Raw genomic sequence first — 23,724 nt, forward strand, 5'->3', positions numbered from 1 at the left:
GACTAGGAAAATTAATGCAAGTGTTGATGTGATGGCAATATTCATTCATTCATTTTCTATGCCTCTTAATCCTCACTAGGGTCATGGGCGTATGCTAGAGCCTATCCCAGCTGACTGTGGAAGAGGCGGGGTACCCCCTGGACTGGTCGCCAGTCAATGGCAGGGTACATATAGACAAACAACCATTCACACTCACATTCATACCTATGGACAATTTAGAGTCGCCAATTAACCTAATTAATATGCGTGTTTTTGGGAGAAAACCCCTACACACGGGGACAACATGCAAACTCCACACAGTGATGCCCAACGGAGAGTCGAAGCCAGATCTTCCAGATCTCCTGACTGTGTGGCCAACACACTAACCACTTGGCCACCATGTCCTCTTCATAAAATTAGGACAGCCTGCTTTAGGACACAATATATCGCTTAACAGTGGGGGTGGCGTGGTACCTGCTGTTAATCATTTGTGACATGACACTTTTACATCTGAGGAACATACTGTACCTATCCCTTTTTGGCAATGAAATCACCTGCAGGGCTTCCACTTAAGTTTTTGTGAAAAGGTGTAATATGAACTGTAGATTGTAGATTGTATTCTTGATAAAGTCTTATGGAATTGGGGCAAAGTGCTGTCCTACAACTACAAATATATTTCAAAAATGCTTTATCATATTCAAACCTTAGATATTTCAACAGAGAATACAGATAGAATCTACAGAGCTGATCGTATCAAGAGCAAAAAAGGCAGGGGGGTATTTTTTTATATACTTTTACTTTCTAATTATGCCATCCATTTAATGGCAGGCGCAGTGGGAGGCACGAGTCTCAGAGAAGCTGCAGGAACATCTCTAAACCTGGTTGAAATGTAGTCGCAGAACTCTCCCTCCAGAGTGTCTCTGTCTCTCTGACACAGGGGGCTTGCCCTCTAAATAAACTTTAGAGCTCATATGGAGAGAGAGAAAGAGAGAGAGAGAGAGAGAGAGAACAGGGGGAGTGAATGACTCTTGCACGCAAAGCAGAAAAGCGCTGAAAGTGCGAAGATGTTCTTTTTAGATTCCATTTGTCTGCCATCAAGAGGACGTGCGATTTTGAGCCCACAGTGATCTACTGAATGAACAACCTTTTAAATTGCTGATTCGTCCTGTTGGTGTTTGAACGTTTGATGCTCCATGAAAAGGAGCCCATCAGCGCGCCACCAGCACGAGGACGCACAGCGCGTCTCCATCGGGATACAGGAGAGGAGGAAGAGTCCACTTGGAGTTCTCCACATGGATATAATATCTTAAAACATTTTTCTAGAGTCATTTTGACCAAATGATATTCGTGATTTTTGTTTGTTGGAAATGTTCATGGATGCCTGACTCTTCGTCTTCTTGGTTTTCCTTGCACATATGAAGATTCTGTGCAGGATGTTACAGTCCAAGCGGCCCAGGCATCATTGGGCCACTGTGCACTTTCATCACCACATATCACCACATTGTTGGGGGGCCCGTTCTGTCTAAGGGGACATCCACCATCCACTCTCGAAAAGTGTTTTGACCCAATTCGTGTTTTTGGTGAACATTGACATTAGCTCGGTCTCACCTTTGGGCTACTATGCAATTACAACTGATCTCCTTTGTTTTGATCATCTTGCACGGCATGGATTACACTGGATGTCAGCAGCACAGCAGCTCCAGGCACCGTCAACATAAACGTGAGTGGAGTCTATACACACACACGCACACACACAAATGGTGGACGCACATAGACTATTCCAAATATAGATTTGATCAAATTCCTGTACAAACCAGGCTAAAAATAATTAAAATGGCAATAGTATAATAATATAAATATTGTATTCAAATAATAATAAATATGTGCCCTGTGATTTACTGGCGACCAGTCCACGGTGTACCCCGCCTCTTGCCCAAAGTCAGCTGGGATAGGCTCCAGCATATCCCCGCCACCCAACTGAGGACAAGCTGTATTGAAAATTAATTAGTTTAAATAGCATACCACAATAACATCATCGTCATAATTTGTATGAGGAGTAGTAGTGTCATAATAATCATCATAATAATAATAAAAATAATAATACAATTATTATAAATAACATATTATTAACAAAGAACCAAATGATGCTGTTTAATTTCTTTATGCATTTTGTAAAAATATGTTTTAATAATATATTTATTTTTTTATTAATTAAATTGTAACAGTTGAATAATTTCACAGGCACCAAGACCCTCTGCTTTAGCTGCATTTGAGTCCTTCAAGGTTCAGTGATGTACCATCAATTATTGGACTCCACAGCAACAATTCATATCTTTTTCAGTACCACCACAGCATAGGTCAAGGGAATAAAAGCAAAACCCTTAAGGGCACACGATCCATCATGAACAATTTAATCAAGAGCGCACGGAGAAAATAAGATTAACATGTGCTTTGGTGTCATGAACATTTAACTGTTAAATGTAGTCTGTGTTGGAGGCTCATGGCGTTCGGTCTCCTGGTTCCAGTCGCTCCCTAGTGGCCACTCTGAGACCACACTCCAGGCCAAGCCAGTGACCTGAGACATGCCCTGACTAGTACCGTCAGTTCAAATAAAGACTGTATATTCAAAACTCTTTGTGGGGACATGATGTTATAAGGCCTGTGTGCTCATTTTGTGGATCGACTTATGCAATGTTTCGCATATCTCCCTTCACATTGGAAAAAACTGAAAGTATTCAAGTATGTGAACGCTTGATGTTGTTTTTGAGTACAATACTAGAGTAAGTGAAAAGAATGCCAGTATGGGCTCCACTAAAACACAAGAGCAAGTGGTGGAATGTAATCATCTCCCAGGGGTCCAACAATGTGTCTCATCTCTTTAGGCTCCTTCCAGCATGCTGTAAAACAACAATCAATAGTGTATTTTTCCAATTCTTCCTACACTCACTTTATCACTGAGGGTCTCCAGATGTGTTATGTGAATAAGTCTGTTAGAGACGAGCTGATAACTACAATATTCCATGTATCCCCTGCCAGCGTGGCAGAAACTGTGTCTGATCTACAGTACAATAATAGACCTTTGGAGTGATGTTTTTATCCATGCCACCTGTGGCGGAATTTTCCCGCCACATATGTCTCGGTTTCTTTATGTCTCATTATCTTGCCCCGATCTGCTCGGTCCATAATAAAAAGGACTTTCTGCGACCACCAAAGAGGAAATTTGGGAGGAAAACGCCTCTGGGGTTAACTATGTATTGTATTAAATTGAGTTTTGAGGGGGCCATGAGGTTGCATTTGCTTTTGGCAGCTCTCTTCATTGTAATTTAGCTCAGCTATTGAGAGCTGAGCCTGGCTTTTCAGCAGAATGAACCAGAAGTCTGGAAATTGGTTCAGACATCACCTTGGGAATAGAATTAAAACAAAACCTAAATAAAACAAATTTTTAGGTTGGATTTCAAAAATATGTTGTGCTACTCACAGCTCATACATTCGCCATAGCCCTAAATATGTGAATGAATTATATTTGATCATTTAAACTTGAGACGAGTGGTCGCCACATGCTTTACTGTAAGGCATGTGACGACTCAAAGCCAATCAGCTAAGAAAGACTGAAGAAGCTACAGCATAGTTACATAGAATGAAACTTTTAAATCTCCTAGTATTTAGATGAGCGTCCTATAAAAGGCTTAAAACCAGAGCTGTGCGGTCACAGACATTCACAGTGTAACCCAATAAGCAGCTACCCATTGTTTATGATACTATATGTATGTATACCATAAACTTTAATATATTTCCAATAATACGGTCAACTCATTGACTCATGAGACTGTGAATCTACAGTCATGGAAAAAATTATTAGACCATCCTTGTTTCTTCAGTTTTTTGATCCATTTTAATGCCTGGTACAACTAAAGGTACATTTGTTTGGACACATACAATGATGATAACAAATATAGCTCATAAGAGTTGAATTTTAGAGCTGATATCTAGCAACTTCCATGGTTTTCTTGATAATAACTCACTTAAGTTCTTATATGAATAGCTATAGCATTGTACTGCCAACAAATGTAACTCTTGGGAGCTATTTTTGTTGTCATTGTTATATTTGTCGAAACAAATGTACCTTTACTTGTATTGGGCATTAAAATTAACAAGGAACTGAAGGAACAAGGGTGCTCTAATAGTTTTTTCCATGACGGTATGAGAAAAATATGTCATAATGTCATCAAAACTGAAAAAAGCAACCAAACTGAAGAAGTTTTGCCTCTCCTCAGTTTTTGCTCAAAGACTACCATAGATAAAACTATATCTCTCCTATATACTGTCGTATTTGAGGAGGAACTCACATCAGTTCATTTTGAAAGACTAGATAGGACGAGATCCGTCCTAGTCCTATCTACAGTAGATAGTACTCGATCTGTCCAATTTGGTCTTTACGCAGGAACTGATGAAGCCTGCTCGGATGACCAGTGGGTCTTAGACAGTGATTCCCAACTAGGGGTACTCGTACCCCTCGTGGTACGTGAGCAAATTGCAGGGGTATGTGCAAATATTTAATTTCCAAGATGATATGTAAATATTCTCAGTCATTTCATATTAAGGTAGAGAATAAAACTGAATATGTGTGCTGCAACTACTTTCCCCAGGGAGACAATAACCTGTGGCACAGCTGCACCAAAATCATAACAGTTGTGTTGGATTCTACTTTTGGCGAATTATCAACATGTATGAATGAGGGGCGAAAAGGCTCTCGGTGTACACAAGACAAAAAAGGTTGGGAAACACTGTTCTAAGACAACCTCGGACAGTCCAGCTGCAATCGATTCAAGGCCCTGAGAATCAAAACTGAAAACAGAAATCATTTTTGACCCACATTCAGAGCTGTACTGTTACAAACACTAGGTGAAGTGCATTATCACCGATTTCCTTTCTGTTACAATACTGGTTAAAATTCAGGCTGATATCGGCAATACCGATCCGATACAGATACTTTGTACAACTACACCTAATGTATCTGGATTTTTAAAAATAACTACAGCAGTGTAATTCAAATCATAGCATAGTTCATAATATAAATAATACAATGCATCAAATATTCAGGTATACCGAATTAGCGGCATGATTTACAATATTGCCAAGCTATCACACAAGCTATAAAATGGTGTTTTAAACAATAAAAACAGAAAATAAAATAATATTAAAGTAAATTTAGAACTACTATTAGGATTAAAACCAATAAAAAAATCATACATCTCAATTACTTTGCACTGTGTTCCTATTAATGATATACAGTCAAACCTGTCTTAGCGGCCACCTGTATAGAACGGCCACCTGCCTATAGTGGCCACTGAAAAATTCCCCGCAGGAAATTTCTGTGTTATAGACCCTGTGTATAGCGGCCACCTGTGTAGCGGGGCCAGCGGCCATCCATTTTGTATCCCTTGGTCAATATCTGACCGCATATAGTGGCCAAAATGCCGACTCAAGTAGAAGCTTCATGCACGAAAAAGTTTCGTTTTTTAATCAATGAAGCCGTCTTGTGTAGACTTTAATTACTGAGTCCTGGTTTGACATAAAAAAGCTGTCTTCTTACTTTGCAATGCCGCCCTGAAAAGATTCAATGACGGCCAAAACGGTAATCTTCCCACTTGGCAATGCAGTGAATAGAGTCTAAAATAGCCAAAACACCTGAATAAAACATCTAAAATATCACTTAATTGCCAACTAATTAGAGATTAGAAGCCCATTCAATAAGAAAGGAGCGATGGTATTGTTAGTTTACAACGATCTTCGCACCTCCTCCGCACTCAATTGTTCACGCACACAACCATTCTTGACTGCTTCACGCGTATCCTGTACATATATACTCGGGCTCGTTCACTAAAATTTTTATTTCTTGCTTTTAAAATCATGTTTTAAAAAAAATCAAAGATGGAAATTTGTGACGTTCTGCAGGACAGCAGCGAGCATCCCCTGTCCTGCGCTCTTATTTGGCGTGCTGTGCCTTCTCCGGGTAGGAAGAGGCAGCCGCTTTTTGCCTGGTGGTCGCGCAGCCGCGGTCAATTAACATTTGTGGCGGTTAAAAGGCCAGCGCCGAATGTGCGAATGTGCGGCGCTGGTTCATTGTTGTTATTGATATTACCAGTATCCTCACCGGAGCTGTTACCTAGATTTACCTACCTGTTTGTGTCAACAGAGCTTTTTCCCCTATGTCTCTTGGTTTTGCTCCAGTCTTTTTGTGAATACATGTTAATATGTGTGCACACAAATTCAAAATGGCCACCAACCTGTCTATAGCGGCCACCTGTCTATATCGGCCACTTTTGCCGTTTCCCTTCCGTTATAGACCAGTTTGACTGTACATTACTTCAAACGACTGAAGTATTAAAGTATTGATAGCTTGATTTGAGTATTGATTTTAACGCCTAAAGAGCTGGTATCGGAGGTATCAATATTTCAGTATCGATCCGCACGTCACTAACAAACACACAATCGAAATAAAACCATAACCAGTTTTCTGCGCACTAATGGGATACTTTATGAGCTATTGTCTTCACAGGGTATAGAATATTTACTCATGAATTCATCCTGTCCTCTAAGTGTCACTGTGGGCTTTGGTGCTCCGAGTGCTGTATGTAACCTGTATATATGTTTGTATACGTCGTGTCAGTTAGCAAGTGTTGCTGAAGGAAGGAGCAGAAAGAGTTTTTAACCAATGCATTACTCTACGTCAGTGGTTCTCAATTATTTTCTGTCACGCCCCCACTGGGAGACAGAAATGTTTTCGCAGCCCCTCCCCCCGAAATACTACTGAGAAACTGATATCTAATTATTTATCTGTACTATACAGACTGAACTCGAAACTGAAACCAGCAAAATGCAACAAAATGGAGAGCAGTGAAGCCTAAAAGCGTATTTAAAAGTCAAATTGCATGCTGAGTAGAACAAATTCATCCATGTTGGATGGTCTGCACTCTCACGTACCCCCTGACAGTTCACCGCGCATTCCCCGGGGGGGCCTGCCCCGCTATTTGAGAAACCCTGCTCAAGGTTAATTTATGCTTTATTATTATTATTATTTTTCAATCATTTTGGACTTTTACATGTAACCTAGTCAACAATACAACAGAAGCACATTCTGGATTTGTATCATGGCCTGTTGACTTGTACTGTATGTGTACACCTCTCGCAACCAAATATATAGGAGTCTTTTTTAGATTGTTTTGTAGGGAAGAAATAGTCTTATATCCAAGGCAATGTGGTATTAATGAATGAGCTAAAAAGGGTTGCACCCACTTAGGGGGTGTCTACACATACAGTTCCCAATTGCAGATATTGGTTGGGTTATTTTGGGAATTTGGGGTGAATGAGTACAGACTTCAGAGAGACAGAAGGGGTTGAGAGTGACAAATATGTCACTGACCATTCAGTCAACTGTCCAAAGTTACTGTGCAGTGACTAAGCCTGTGTCCCAAGCTTCCGGTCTGTGCATCATAATGAGAAGGCATGTTTGTGCTGACATGACACTGTATCATAAAGGCCTATATGTCATCTGCTATTTGTGTACTTGTGAGGCTGTTTAGTTATATGTGAATGTCTCGGTATGTTAGACAACTAAGGTAGTGTCAGTGCAATTGTGAGGTCAAAGACAAATTCCTTCACCTTAAAACATCTGTGATTCTGGGCAGGAATGACTGGGCACATCGTCAAACTATGTGGAAAATAGCTAGTAAAGTTTTAAAGCAGTGTCAATGTGTTACAAAGCAACTTATCTATATCTTATCTATTGGCAGGCACAGGTTATAAGAGGAAGGCATACCAGACTGAACAGGAATGATTTTAATCATTACTGCCAAGATCTGATGTTCCACTGTTTTGAAGGATTTGTTAAATAGAATGCAAAGCCAAACTGGAGGGCTGGAGCTGGGGGCAAAATAATTAGTTAAATGTCAGGACAGATTAATTTTTCATAACAAAAAAAAAAAAATTTATGTTGTGCATTTGATTTGGATTATCGGCCGTGGTGTGGATGTTGTGGTGATTACCCAACTTTTCATTCATTCACTTTTTCTGCGGGGGGTGTGCTGGAGCCTACAATACTAGCTGACTTTGGGTGAGAGGCAGGGTACACCCTGGACTGGTCGCCAGCCTATCACAGGGCAACTATATAGACAACCATTCACATTCATACCTATGAACAATTTAGAGTCTCCAATTACCCATACATGCATATTTTTGGAATGTGGGAGGAAGCCGGAGTACCTGGAGAAAACCCCCACACGCACTGGGAGAACATGCAAAGTCCACACAGAGATGCCCAAACCGAGATACGAACCCAAATCTTCCAGATCTCCTTACTGTGTATCCAACATGCCACCATGCGGCTGATTTTGAATAAATCCATATGGAATTCTGCATTCATTTGTTTGTGTATGTGCAGCTATAAAAACCCTGTAGGATGACAGTGACCAACAACATGGTGTTTAAGCACCAAAGATTAAGTATTTATTTTGACATTTAGAACATTTTGATTCCATCAAGCTAAGCTTCATTTGCATTTACATTTACCGTTTGGCACATAAACAGTGGAACCACAGAAGTCAAATATATTCTGTAATGCTGGTTGTTCTAGTTTAAAAAAAAATAATAATAATATGAAATAATGTCAAGTGAAATGATAACGCCTGTCACCATCACGTCACCTTACTTAATAAATGTTGTTAAGTGATAATGTTTAAGTAACATTCTTAACTGTCGCTATCATTTCAACAGTCTAATGATTGTACCTTTACACCAGACTAGAACTAATTTATCAGATACATAAACATAAAAAAAGCTGTGTTGGAAACACTGCATGGTGACCGTGTATTGATTAGTCATGTGACTGTGTGGGATTAGACTTGCTGACCCAATCATCAGTTGGGTGTTCACCCTCGACGTGATGGAAGGAGGTATCAGGATGTTTCACTAAGTCAGATAATACGGTATTTTTATGCACAGCTTGTGTATGTATGGGCCGCAGGTGTGACATTATAATCACTTTAAAGTAGTAAGTATGGTAAGTAAATATCACTTTATGTGAAATAGTTGGTGTTTGTGGATTGTACAACTGTCAAATCTACAAGATTTAATATAATAATGTATCATATTCCTCATTTTGCCCCATGTCCTGTTGCCAAGTAAGACAACCAATATCCTAATAAAAAAAAACAAAACAATCACAATAAGAGGCACTTTACACTGTTACAAATCACGAGACTGGGAGGAATGTTTTTGATCCTTGTTTCTTTTTCTGTTTCTACTCAAAAACTGCACAATCTCCATGAAATTATTTCAGGACGGTGGCAAGCAAGAACCCATTATATAATGGTTCCTATCCAGATAAAGACACTTATAGCAAAATGTATATTATATTTTGTAGCATATGAATTTTAAAGGAATCATTTCCCCTGCCATCAACCAATGGTAAAAGGTCATCATCTGTATACCATATTTAATGATTTGTGATACTGAGTTAGGCTTTGTCTTTTGCTCCCTTGTGGCACATTCATTGCCATCTATACCTCATTTTTACAGCATATACTGCCGATTGCAGAAACTGCTGTTCATCACAAAAATACGGTACTTTTTCCAAGCTTTATGTTTACAATAACAGCAGAAGGTACCTTATTAGTCCAACAACATTAACCGAACATCGGATGTTAATGAATATGCACATCACAAACACTTTGACAAGTCTATGGGCTCAGAGCGAAGCTGCAATTGCTACCCCTCATACTACCCTAACAAATTATAAAACCTGCAGAAGAATATGTGAATGTGTCATTTTTTTTAATAATGCTTGTATTGTACTGGCTGCTATCACAGGACTAGAGTTTGTTTTTGCCTATTTTACCACAACAGAGCTCTCTGGTGTGAGTTCAGGGTGCCAACAGGGTGGCTGTCTGACATGCTCTGACTACAATGGCTGCCTTTCCTGCAAGCCACGCTTCTTCATGCATTTGGAGAGGATTGGGATGAAGCAGATCGGGGTGTGCATGACTTCCTGTCCTCCGGGCTTTTACGGCACACGGTCACCAGAAAGAAACACCTGCACGAGTAAGCTATTGCGTGTCTCCTGTTTTAAATGAACATAAGCATGAGGGGGAATGGACTCGCAGCATAAAGTATCTGACCAGTTGACTTATTTATTGTGCCACAGTAAAGCATTTGAGTTTACCATAAACCTACAACCTGCATGGGAAAATTGCTTTACTAGACGCTGAACTGGCTAACTGATCACACGTTTGTGTTTACGGCAGTATATACTAAATAAAATCAATATTTGCTGTTGTAAAAGTCATGTATCAGAAGCCAATGTATCCGCTGTGGCCGATATCCCTGACCGTAGCCCCAGTAGGACAAGTACACACAAACGCACACATAGTGACACAGTGTATATTTAACACAGGAGAAACACACAATGATTCGCTCCATTTAAATAAACACTGTTGGTGGCTCTGTGTTTCTGTGTCAAGAGTGCTGGTCTGAGTGCGACTCCTGCTTTAACAAGAACTTCTGCACGCGCTGTCGGACGGGGTTCTACCTTCACCTGGGCAAGTGCCAGGAAGTCTGCCCTGAAGGGCTAGTTCGCAGTGATACACAAAGGGAGTGTGTTCCGAGTGAGTACTCGCCTTATCAGTCAATAGACTCTACAGTAGAAATGTTGAGTTTACAGTGGATCCCTGCACATTCAACAAATGTGTGACTTTTGTTAAAAAAAAAATATGTATTAGACGCATTTCCTTCAAGTCGCTAATAATTTATAAATACGTGACAATACAGATCAAATGTACAGCATACATGTGCCCCTATTAGAAAAGCCTACAATTTTTAAACGCGTACGTCTTTATGCCTCTCTGATCACCTTTTTTCATCAAGCATTGAGATTTTGCACTTGTACGGCGGTCTTTGAATGCACCATAGTTGCTGTGAGATGAAAAGGTGAAACTTATTTAAACTTCTACACCGTGACTCCGATTTCATCGATCATCTTCCATGTCGTTCATTAGTGGTGAGTACCAATACACTTTATACTTTAAAATGTGTGTAATAATTGTGTGCGGCATATTGAAGAGAGATGGGGGATGATACTTGAGCTGAATCTAATTGGATAATTACAACAGTCATACTTAATGCAAATGATGATCACAAATCGCAGGAAAACGCCAACATCAAGCTACCAGGAGGGTTTGGAGGGGGGAGCGAGCCATGTGTCAAAAATCAAAAATTTTATGGTCCTCAATTACTTGTGGATTTTCGCCATTTGCTGAAAAAAGCGGGGATCTACTGTAATGAAAAACAGTGTCATTGGAGAAGAATGATATTTTCCAGCATGCAAAATGTACCATTTTTTTCTCACTGAAGAATAGTGAAAGAACAATTCATAGAATTCATTAACTGTATTATCTTTGCAGAGTGCCCTGCAGAGTGTGAGCTATGCGTAAACAGCGAGATATGTACACGGTGCCGGCCGGGCCTGTACCAGCTCAATGGGAGATGTCATCATGTTTGTCCGGAGGACTATGAACCCAGTGACAAACTCATGCAGTGTGTGCCACAAGGTCAGTCCAGTATTTGCATGGATTGCATGAGAAATTGAAAATAAACCAAACAAAATGGCGTTACATATATATTACTACTTATCACTATCAAACTAAACTATTTTCCCGCATTGGAAGCACCTGGATGACCACTTTATAATGTGCAAACCCGTGCTAGAAGCCTACTCCACAATCATGGCACACATCCCAGAGGTGAAAACAACATGAAAATAAGAGCACTGTCTATGGGTAGAAAACAAGTAATTCTTCCATGCTTATCTGACTTCTTGTGCTTATTGTGCAGTTGAATAAGAATGCTAAACACGATATAGCACTACATAGAATAATTGGATTTTGAAACAATATGGTAAACTTAACTTTATCACTCTTTATCAATAGTTTAATCCCCTTTCCTGGCCAACAATAGCATGCTGAGAAGTAAATACAAAGACCCCTGTTCTCCAAAAGGGTCATTAGTGTGCCTTACCTTTTGTGTGAAATCCTTCTAGATTTCATGAAACAGGTGTATGTATCATCAGAAAACAACCACCAAAATGCAGTACTGTTGAAATAAGACTACAAATAAACTCTTCTCATCTTCATGCTAGTGCACTGCGAGGTGGCTGAGTGGAGCGAGTGGAGCCCCTGCTCTCGGTCCGGTAGAACCTGTGGCTTCAAGCGAGGACAGGAGACACGCACGCGCCAAGTCCAGCAGTACCCATCGCCTTTTGGGAGACCCTGTCCTGAAATCTCTGAAATCAAAGAGTGCCTGGTTAAGAGGAGAAAATGCCTAGGTAAGCAATTAATAAGTGCATATGAGGAAGAAAGCGAGAAAGAGAGGAAGGACCATCAACTAATAGCAGTGTCTGTGTACCGTCATGCTTCCCTCATACTCAGTCTAGGATATACATTCCTGATCAAAATGTTAAGACCAATTGAAAAATTGCAAGAATTTACATTTAGCAATTTTGGATCTTAAGGGTGTTCTAAGTAGAGCTTCTATGCTGGACGCACTACGTGTTTATGTTGAACAACTTAGACACACAAGTAGTGTTTTGAAGACAAGCCATGAGTATCATAATGATAACAAGAGAGCAAGATTGTTAAGTGACACTTTAAAAAAGTAAGTTAGCATTATCCCATGAACATGATAGCCACTTGCAGCTCGCCCGTGGGACAAAAACGAGCTAGATGGCTTCCGCCAGAGAGGCAGTGAGAGCCAGGCAACAAAGATGTAACAAAGATGGCAGAAATTAGATTGAAAGGTGAGCGATCACACACGCTGCATGTGACAAGCTGTCGTCAGTTGACTCCACAGTTTACGGACTAGTTTTCATTCTCACAATAATAAGAAACAAAGTGAGCGTTCACACAAGACGGGTCGCATACTTTTATCTGGTCGCGCGTACGCAAGTGCCAACAGGGCAGACATTTTTATGATATTTTTACTTGTTTTCAAACTAATGGTGGTCAATATGTGTAATTAATAACCTATATATATATATATGTGTGTGTGTGTATCTACGTAGCATATATATTCATAAAATATATTACTTAATTTAATGTGTTGAGGCTTTTATTTTGTCGTGACGGTGCACCACGATCATTACATCGAGCGGAGACCCTGATTGACTTTTTTGTTCCATCAACCTTAGGATATTTTAAGAAGTTTAAATTGACTGTCTTATTAACTCCAACCTCAGCAGCGATGGCATGCTGTGAGAAGCCTTGCTCATGCAGCAACAACAATACAACCGCACTCAAAGAAAGAAAGCTTTTTTGCCTTTGCCATCAAGAGATCATGACTGTGTGAATACCTGAAAGAATATGACATTGAATCCCCATTTTTGCAAAGATTTTGGCTTTCAAGGCTGTGGTCTGAAACCTTTGATCAACTGTTGAACAGATTAATGGCTGTTTGCAATAAATTGCTTACTCAAAAAATAAGAATTCTTGCAATTTTTCAACTGGTCTTAAAATTTTGATCAGGAGTGCATATCCAGTATTAAAATCAAACATAAGCTGCTCTCTTGTAGCTGTTGCTAATTCTTTTTGGCCTGGAATTGGGGCACATGGCCAAGTTTGTCCTCTCTATGAAGTCCAGACCTCGCTGCTTGTACAATCACAGCTAGTCCTTCTTCCGTTCAGGACTATGACTGTTTACTCAAAGGATTGTCTTTGTGGTTGGAGGGAGGACAGTGGAGGGGGCGGGGGTGGCACACATGTGAGATGTTGCAATGGGGATGTTGTGCGATTCCCACGAGATCTCGCTGCATTTTTAAACAGTAGGACTCCCTACCTAGTGAACTGGGAGAAAATGCCGTCAGACAGACTTGTCCCTGTACAGTATAAATCCCTATGCTGCAGCGTATTTACGACCACTTTTGTGTTGTGTGTCAACTGTGTGTGTGGTTACAAAGGTGCTTGGTGGCTACAGCTGGTTGTTTTTTAGTCTGAGCTCCGTAGTGTTAAATGACAGATCGCAGACCGCCGAGATCCAGCCCCCTGGGGCCTCACATTTACAGAACAAACACGTGTATGTGTGTGTGTGTGTGTGTGTGTGTGTGTGATGCAGCAGAAAAGCAGTTCATTCTGGAGCAGAAACAGCCAGCCCAACATCAACATCCTCCCCCAGGGAGGCACGCGGCGACCAGGGGATCAGTATTGGTTTATCCCCACAGCTGCCAATAGACACACACACACCAACACACAATTTCAGATAACCCCTGCACATTTCAAGCATGTGAGACAACTTATTACTTGCACACTCCAACCACCTTTGTATCACTAAAATAACAACACTGCTGTCACTCACAGTGATAACTTGTGAAGAGTCAACTGGGTGATTTGTAATACAGACTGTGACATGTGCACTCTGTCTTCCTGTCTCTCACCCTGTCCCTTTCCAGCCATCCTCAACCCCTGCACACACTCCCTGCCACACCAAAGAAAACAGAGACCCCCATATAAGCTCCCTGCTAATGCTCCCTGTCGGCTGAATCGGGCATGAAACTTTATTGTGGCTAATGGTGAATGTTAATGTCCACATGCACTTTTTACTTTAGATTTCTCTTACACGTGCGATCTCATTTTAGGACTATAACGACATATATTTTTGGATCCTTAAAATTTCAAGCAGGGTGAAGATTTTCCAAAATTTTTTTGGCTTCTCTGCTTTGAATGCTGTCCCATATCTCCTTTATTAAGCCAATTTAATTCTTTTATATAATAGTTATTTTGTCCACTTTTTTTCAGGAGTGAACTGTTCACTATCAGTCCAAAAATGTACAAATGTCCAATATTTTCTATTTTTGCTATCATTGTTGCCCTACTAAAAAAAAAATCTACAAATTGTTTTAAAACATGCCTGAGTTGTGAAAGAAAGGAAGAAAGTACCGTGTTTATCTCTGCTTGCTGGTGTGATTACCCAGTAGCTTTTGCTCTCAGAGGCTCTGCAGTGAATGGGTGCTAATTATCTGTTTTGCCGCATCCTCTCCTCGTTGTTTACGTTCTGCACACGCTAGGGGGTCAGTGTTCTGACCTCAGAGAGACCTCGGTAATCCTCCAGCAGCCCTTAGACACTGATACATCCTCCTTCTCCTCTCCACTTTCTCCCTTTGTGTTCTCCTCCCCCTCAAATTGTGTTACCCCTCCGCATCACAACTCCACTAATGTAGTATCTTCGTGTTATTTCGCCATTCTGCTTCTACAGTTGGTTTGAATTTGTCTTGGATTAGCGGGGGGAAATAGTGGAATCCTGAGCACCTAAATGAAAAACAGTCAGAAGTGTAGGAAACTACACAATAACTTCATTTCACGCAGTTAAACTTCTTAGTTGTGAGTACAAAGCAATGGGTGTAGTCGCAAAAATAAGAAGCAGTACAAGAGCAATGCCAGTATGCAGTACAATACAGTAAAGAATACGAAGTGAGACTTGAGCCTTCGTTATTGATGCAACCTTTCTTTACACTTCGTACACTTGGCGTAGCTTCAGGGTGCATGCATACCGATTATGATGAAGACTGAGTTATTAACGTTTACATTTTTGTTGTAAATCATCAAACTGACCATCAAACGTCACCATGCCCCTCCGACATCCTATGCCATAAGCTAAATTCGCTCACATTATATCATCGCCCATCTGTCTAGTGTCTGTGATTTTGATTTGGGCTCATTTTGTCAGAGTCCTTAGGAGGGGTTCATCGGAATACAAGCCCTGGTTTTAACCCAAAATGACCATTCCAAACAAAAATAGCCAACTTCCTGTTTGTTTTTGACCATGGGTTCTTTTTGTGCGTCCTGTCACCAGATTTTGTGACAATCCATCAAACTGGTGGCAGGAGGTATTTTTCCAAAATATATAGAGGGCGCTGCTGAGTGAGTTTTGGCATGCTTATTTTAAATAAATATCCATCCATCCATCCATTTTCGATACCGCTGCTCCTCATTAGGGTTGCTGGGGCATGCTGGAGCCTATCCCAGCTGACTTCGGGCGAGAGGCGGGGTACACCCTGGACGCAGGGCACATATAGACAAACAACCATTCACACTCACATTCATACCTATGGACAATTTAGAGTCTCCAATTAACCTAAGGTACTCAGTGGTTTATTCTAGAGAAGGATTTGTCTTAGCATTTTTTATGACAAATAGAGCCCTGTCTATTTGTCTAAATAGACCCTTTTCCCAAGTAGTCAAACTGCTACAAAACTATGCCTTCCAGTTGGATGTGATTGACTGTGCTCTTTGAATTACAGCTATCACATTAGGAACAAGAGAGAAACTTGGCTGTGTCTTGGTGTTATCCACAGCTCAAGATTGTGAATGTTTACATAGACTTCCTCATCCGCTGCCATCTCTCTTAAGTTAATGTGGGCTAATTTGTCCTTCGATCGACCTGCTGTTCACCCCTCTGTATCTCTGTAGCCGGAGAGACTGTGCGCCTGCCCCCTTTAACCTTTTAACTCCAAACACACACACATAATCACAGCCTTTTCATTCAGCTAAATCAACTGTACACAATTTACAACATACAGTCTATAACACAGAGCACAGTTCTGGACCGGTACATGTTCAGTGATAAACATATTGTTAAGCTAATGCATCTTGGATATTAATGTGTTTTAGATACAGCTCTTGTATTGGGTATGATGACCTTGTGCAAATCAAATCAATTGTCTGTTGGGATTATAAAATGATACACACACATGCTATATATTTACACCAACCAGGACACACACACACACTACTTCATCATGACATTCTGGCAGTCATGGAGTGGGCATTCCACTTTAATCCCACCACGGCTCCCGCCAAAATCTCTCCGGACGTCAGAATGCCTGCCACAGAGGCTGTGCCACCAATAACACACGCTGTGCCCCTCCAAGAGTATGTGTGTGTGTGTGTAAAACAGAAGAACCACTCTACTTAATCAATCATACTGTACTGTATCTATTTCCAAACTCGTACTTACTTCATGTAACATTCTGTATTGTGATTCCTTTATTTGTATTTATTAGGGGTGTCACAAGATCTCGTGTCACAGGAACTCGCAGGATTAAAACATAAGATTTCTCGATCGTGGGCCCTTAGCCTGGGATTATAATAAATAATAGTTAATCACACAATAAATGAAAATGAACTCGCTAATTTTGCCAGCTTCAATATATTGCCATGTGCATGTGTGTCTATTTTCCTCATCTACCACCTCCAAACACTTAGGAAGAGGGTTCACTCGGTGTGTTGCATTCAGCGCCTAGGCACATTTCTTCCAATGGCATGAACGGAGTGAGCCTATTTGCCAGTCATACAGTCTGTTTGTCTTCGTGGGTGGAGGCGGGGCCGGTAGCATACACACAGAGTGTAACGTAGTGGAATTAAAGTAGTAGATTGCAATATATTCTCATATTTTCTTTCAGATTTTTTTTTCTTTGTAGTTTTCTTAAAAGTAATGTTAAAATCTTGTCTTGTCTCGTTCTCATAGACTCAATCTCCTGTATCGTATCCTGTATCTCCTGTATCCTGTATCGTCTTGTGACACTCCTAGTATTTATGCATATCATGATGTATTGTCCATGGAACTGTTTTTACAGGTCCGATACATGCTTTGATTCATGTATGTGATACCACCTTGGATATGTCACCTAAGCTTATTCAAATGATAACATAAAATAGGACACAATGTTTATTATTAAAGATAATGAGATCAAAATCCTTAAAATAACTGAACATTTAAATATAAATCTAAGTACTCAACAATATAGAGTCTAGATATAGTATATATAGTATACCAGGATAAAGTTTCAGTAAAAAGATTACTGGATAGCTAATTCCTAAAAAGGAATCTAAAAGCCTCAGTCATGGAAATTGACCTCCAAAATGAATGCATAAAAATACTTACTCTAGATTATAATTCTAATGTGGGTTTTAGTATTTCATGGTAAGCAATTACAGTGGTATCTCGGTTTTCTTATTAATTTGTTCCACAATGTCAGACGAAAACCGAAATGTATGAAAACCAAAGCAATTTTCCCCATAGGAAATCCTGTAAATCCAATTAATCCATTCCAAAAATATTAATAAAACTATATTTTATAGATAATAATTATACTTTTACATGCAAAAAATTATAAATGATGAATGGATGGAACTTATTGTTGATGTGTACATTCTGGCCGGATTGAATTCCATAGTGTTTCTCACCGTTTTTGTTAAAGTTCTGGCACTCACGACTTTATTCTGGCCCCATGGCGGGTTATTTAGCAGTTGCACTCAAAGAAAAATGCACTGACATTGTTTGGGCACTCGATTTCACGGAATGATACAGTACAGACCAAACTGACTCGTTTGTTACCTTTAGTATTGCACGAAAAACGATTTTGGCAAAAGCTTTCGACAAAAACCGAATCATACAAAAATCGTACAAAAGCGTTTGACTGTAATTACTATCAAAAAGCAGTAAATTTAAAAAAATACCGTATCAATAAATTTAGCTAATTTGTATTTATTGCAGTTGGGGAGATAGTATGACCACAAAAGTAAAACCGTTTAGTCTTCAATATACACGTGTAGGCTTCTCCTCATTATGGTCGGGGAGGCACTGGAGCCTATCTGAGCTCACTTTAGGCGAGAGGTGAGGTACTATTGAGATATAATTGTATGATATACATAATATCGGTAGAGCATTGTGTTGTCTGCATAATCAGCTCACTCATAGTCTTGACAGCGTGACTTATTAAAACCTGGCTAACATGCTGAGCGTCTGTTGACAGCGTAACAAAAATCCCTAGAGGTGTGTCATTGGAGGCCCATTACACACTTGTCAAAACACAGTTTATAAAAAGCTCATCAGAAACAGTTTCCAACAAAGCAAATGAATGTTGGTTTTGATAAAGATTCTCCTAATCATCTCAACCTGGCATGGATTAGGTTTCTCCTGCGGCTCCGCAAAAAGTCTACAGTATGACTAATCCAGCCAACTTGTAAACAGTTATGGTGTCAGGAGAGGAAAAACAATGAGAGCGAAGGGGACTTCCTGTGTTTATAGAGGACCGGGGGCAGACCCTCAATGAGTCAGTGCACCCGATTACAGTGCTTCCATCCATCCGTCTATCCATCCATCCTAGCACTCATGTATCTTCCTTTACTGTGATTAAAAATACAGTAGAATAAAATAAAATGGAATAGGTCTTCATTGTCATTGTTGGACAACAATGAAAGCAGTTCACCCTTTGTTTAGCAGCATATGAACAAAAAAAGATATTAAGGACCGTCAAACTGCTCTGAGCGTATAATATTGTGCTAAAAATGTTAACAGTGCGTAAATAACATGCGATGATGTAACATGAACACAAGGATGGCATGGAAATTCCATATCATGATGTAATTGTAATAGTAAATTGTACCAGCCATAGTATGTTTGTGTTGTACCACAGCATTACCACACAACGTATTTTAAATTATTATTTAAAAATAACACATCTCAACAAAAATATTAATGCTCTTTTTTTTTTTTACACTGTCCGAGGGGTATTCATTTAATATATAACTATCTGTTTATTATTTTGAAGCTAAATAATGTCACCAATATATTCTAAACGCCTCTCAGTATGATGCGGTGCGCTCCAAACTACAACCGCACTAATAAATCATGCCATGTCAAACACTGGGCATTACCAGCTTATTATTTTCATGGAGATCTCGTAATGAGAGTTGCCCAATGAAGTGGCCTGCAGCAACAGCTCATTTTTTATTGGCCCTCTGCATATTCTAAAAATGACATACTGTAAAGTATATTTTGTAGGGAAAACTTACGCAGGTAGCACATGTTGCCTAGTGGCCTAGTGTGAGTGTGTGACGGGCGCCTAGAAGGAGGGGTCATGAGGTGAGCTCTCCCTAGTCCAACAAGAGGACAAAGCTGATTAATGAGCAGGCAGAAAGGAGTGGATGTGCGTAGGGGGTCAAACATAGCGGACAGGGGGGAGACAGAGAGAAATCTCACTTCTGTCTCTGCCTTTATCTCTCTTTCGCTCGCTTCCCCGCGTATGCTGTGCCTACTGCCTACTTCAGCAGTTTCACAATCCCCCAAAGCGGCCCAGCAGGCAGTGCTGCTCGATCCCACTCGCACATGAACAGCGGCAGCACAACAACAGGAAAAAGGGCCTCTGTGTTCGCTCGCAGGTCCTGTCTCCAAGCTCCCTGAGGGTGGATCTTGTTATTATCACGAAGAACTGTAGCTCAGGCAGAGATAAACTTTCAGCATACCAAAACTCTTGGTATTGTTTATGATATGTTGCAAGAACAGATACTTGGAGTGGTTTATTTAAGGGCTTTCTATTTTGGACAATGGTCTGCTCATCCACACTGGGAGGGCAGCAACAGCTGATGAGTGCTGGCAAGGGAATTGATGTTGTTAAACACTGACATCTAGCGGTTGTATGTATAATGACCTGAAGTTGGTCATGCGTTCACTTGAATGTTATTAAGGTTTCTATACATGCATATATTATTATGCATTGTAGTTTTGTATTGTGCATATATAATATTTTGCATGTAACATGACATGCAACTACACAATCTAATGAGATCCCTAACAAGAGCTTTTTGAAAGGTCTTTGAAAAGGCAATAATGCTGAGTTTGGAGAGTTAGTAATGATATTATAATAACAGAAATAAAATAGAAGAATAAGTAACTAATAAATGCTTAATCAATGTGAAGCATTATTATCTTTGTTAATTAGACTATCCAATCTAGTAGTATTTGTAAAACACTTCAAAACAAACCAGTGTACAGCATCCATACAGTACAGGCAAAAAGTTCAATGCGTTATCTTTATTTTTCATGACTATTTACATTGTAGATTCTCAAAACTATGAATGAACACATGTGGAATTATGAACTTAACAAAAAAGTGTTAAATAACTCTAAATATGTGTTATGTTTTAGATTTCTCAATGTAGCCACCCTTTGCTTTTTTGATAGCGCAGCAAACCCTTGGTGTTCTCTCATTGAGCTTCATGAGGTAGTCACCTGAAATGGTGTAAACTTCACAGGTGTGCCTTGTCAGGGTTACTTAGTGGAATTTCTTGCCTTATTAATGAGGTTGGGACCATCAGTTGGGCTGTGTGTGTGTTCAAACTTTTGGCCTGTACTGTAATAAATACAAATCAGAGAAACTCACAAAAAACAACAAGGTACTGTACATCTGAAACACCTCAAACAAAATTAAAAGACATAAAAACATGGATTAAAAACAACGATAAACCAAAACCGACTATGCAGGTGTACCTAATGTGGCCGGCGAGTCCACATGAACTAAACTGTGGACACTGGAGTTCAGTAAGAAGATTACAGTTTTAATACTCTTAGCTGCAGAAAAGGCAAATAACATTAGGACACAGGCAGGTTTCTGTTAAACTTATTTGGAACACCGCTGAGGCCCCTTCGGAGTATTCTGCGAAGCGAGTTTAGTGAGTTAGCGAGCTGTGTTGAGTGTGCCTGTTCAGTGAAGGTAGCTCTCTTTTAAAACAGCTGCATCCTCATGGTAACTTAGGCTAAACTCATAACCTGGTCCAGGTTTTCATCTTAAAATCGGCTATGAAAGTGCCGCTGTTTCACTGTTTAACTAATTCGGAGACGGCGTCACCATTTATTGAGACACTACGAAGCCCCCGAGAGGACACGGAGAGAAACAAATTGGGAAAAAACAAGTATTCCCTGATGATATTATACATCTATAAGCAAGATAGATTTTCAGATGAGGGAATACGTTAGATATGCTTGCTTTTTGCCGATGTTAGCAGACATATATGTCACAGCAGTCCTTGTGTGAGTACCACAGTAGAGGCCACCACACGTCAACACTGCCATCTAGTGGTCACAACGAGATACAGCAGCTGAAAACAATATTGTCTTTATGTCAAAGATGAAAAAAGACAGATGTTGCTCCAATTTTTTTCTTTTTTTAAATGGATAAGTGTTAATATGTCAAAGTTGTGCAATGTTTAGCATTGATAAATGAAAGGACTAGTAGCAGCTCTATTGGCGGTGAGAGCGTTGCTTTTAGCAGTCATAATCTTTTGGGAACTCCTCATAACGCTCCATAATAATTACTTGCTCATGTTGTGTACAATAAACTGGCTGGGATCACTTCACTTTTCAGCGGAAGTCGAATAATATGACGTCAAACGGCCCTTTTTATGTGAACGCGCACTTAGCACAAAGCCAAAAACCGGACTTGACAAAGTAAGTTGGGACCAATTAAGTCTGAATGCGGATTTTAGGTTAGGCGTCTTGAGCACAAAGCCTGGGTTGGTTGAGCCACTTTCACAGAATACCCCACCAAGTTGAGCTCCTATAAATTCATTCCAATAACACTAGGTCTCGGGACCTTTGAGTATTTATTATGTTTATATTATGTTTGCTTATTTTTTACGTGTCGCTTCAATTCACGGTACAATGTAGTATTTTTGTGGTAATTTCATCTTATTATTATCTAATTTAGTATGTAACTAAAAACAAATTCATTTTGCCTTTAAACATAACCGAAGCAGCTTTGAAAATGTCTGTTTCTCAAGGTGCCTCACGCTCTGATGTGTTGAAGGCATACACACATTCATATTCATAACTCTGATTTTCTCCTCTTTACCAGGAGAACCAAGGAAGAAGAAAAATCGCAACAACAACCGTAAAGAGAACCAAGAGGTGAGAAGTAAGAAGAGACAACAGCGAGAGAGAGCTCGAGACACAGGGGAGCGTGAAGATAGCAGGAACAAAACAGAGCACAGACATCGCCGGGGCCATGACCCGGACTCTGTCTCCCCTGAGGAGGGCCTTGTACAGTAGCTCTGTGGACACGTTTGAAGTCTAACACCTCCCCAAACCCTTCCTATCTCCTGTTTCACGCACCCACTGTCCACCCCTCTCAACTCCTCCCTTTGGGGGTGTCGCTGCTACCGGTACGATTTGAATAAACTCTTTATGCACAAGTGGGATAGGGGCACATGGGCCTAGAGGCTCAGGCCACTATGGACTTTAAAGTGTTTTATTTTCTGTGTAGCTATTTCTTCACTTCCACCACTGACTCGTGTCGCCTTTTTTTTTTTTTAAAAAAAGGCAAGAGGCGCTGCTGAGACTGCTGCTGGTACTAAAGAACAATAAAAATGTCAGTGCGGGGGGAGCAGTACACAGCTGAGGTGACTCTTCATGCTTGTTGATATGGTTATTTAATAGGGCCGTGGTACAACGTTACGCGCTTGGATTTTGAATGTAGATTTTGCAACATTATGTAGAACATGTTTATTCTTGTTCATGATTTTAGAAGCATCTACTTTATTTCATTTGGTGCGGAATTTATAAAGACAATACAATAAAAGAGGGTTTGATCTTGCCAACTTGTGACAATTCACTGTTTCACTGTAAAACGGACCGATGTATCATGCTTCACCAAAGAATCCCGTTGGTCACAACTAAGACCACATGCTGTGATCCAGATAGGAGGGTAAATCCAATAAATCAAGCACAATATTTATCAGTTTGTGTAAATGGAACATGTTCTCCAGTAAAACTGTTCAATAAAGCACCCAAACACCTGTATGTCAAATAAAACTATAATGTATTTGTAGCTTTGTCTCGTATCTGTTCTCATTACACAAAACACCAACT

At 40.1% G+C, this 23,724-nt stretch overlaps 1 protein-coding gene across 2 annotated transcripts; it reads left to right on the forward strand.

The window, feature by feature from the left end:
* The first annotated feature begins 1,027 nt into the window (after positions 1–1,027).
* On the forward strand, positions 1,028–23,673 carry rspo3 (R-spondin 3). Of its 2 annotated transcripts, none has more exons than XM_054782198.1 (6): positions 1,028–1,699; positions 9,883–10,077; positions 10,497–10,640; positions 11,436–11,582; positions 12,170–12,355; positions 22,712–23,673. In XM_054782198.1, the coding sequence occupies exons 1-6, from the start codon at positions 1,600–1,602 to the stop codon at positions 22,903–22,905; spliced, it is 966 nt and encodes a 321-aa protein (XP_054638173.1). In that variant the 5' UTR covers positions 1,028–1,599; the 3' UTR covers positions 22,906–23,673. The 2 variants fall into 2 exon arrangements, with proteins under 2 accessions (XP_054638173.1, XP_054638174.1); XM_054782199.1 differs by having other exon boundaries at positions 9,904–10,077.
* Positions 23,674–23,724: the final 51 nt, after the last annotated feature.

Source organism: Dunckerocampus dactyliophorus, chromosome 7 (assembly GCF_027744805.1).
Source record: "Dunckerocampus dactyliophorus isolate RoL2022-P2 chromosome 7, RoL_Ddac_1.1, whole genome shotgun sequence".
Classification (NCBI taxonomy): Eukaryota; Metazoa; Chordata; class Actinopteri; order Syngnathiformes; family Syngnathidae; genus Dunckerocampus; species Dunckerocampus dactyliophorus.

What these genes read in the sequence shown, in the direction of transcription:
- rspo3 (XM_054782198.1), top strand. Translation starts at nt 1,600, where the DNA reads ATGCAATTACAACTGATCTCCTTTGTTTTGATCATCTTGCACGGCATG. An exon ending in ACAAAGGGAGTGTGTTCCGA is followed by an intron (nt 10,641 to 11,435) that starts GTGAGTACTCGC and finishes TTATCTTTGCAG; the next exon opens with AGTGCCCTGCAGAGTGTGAG. An exon ending in CATGCAGTGTGTGCCACAAG is followed by an intron (nt 11,583 to 12,169) that starts GTCAGTCCAGTA and finishes TCTTCATGCTAG; the next exon opens with TGCACTGCGAGGTGGCTGAG.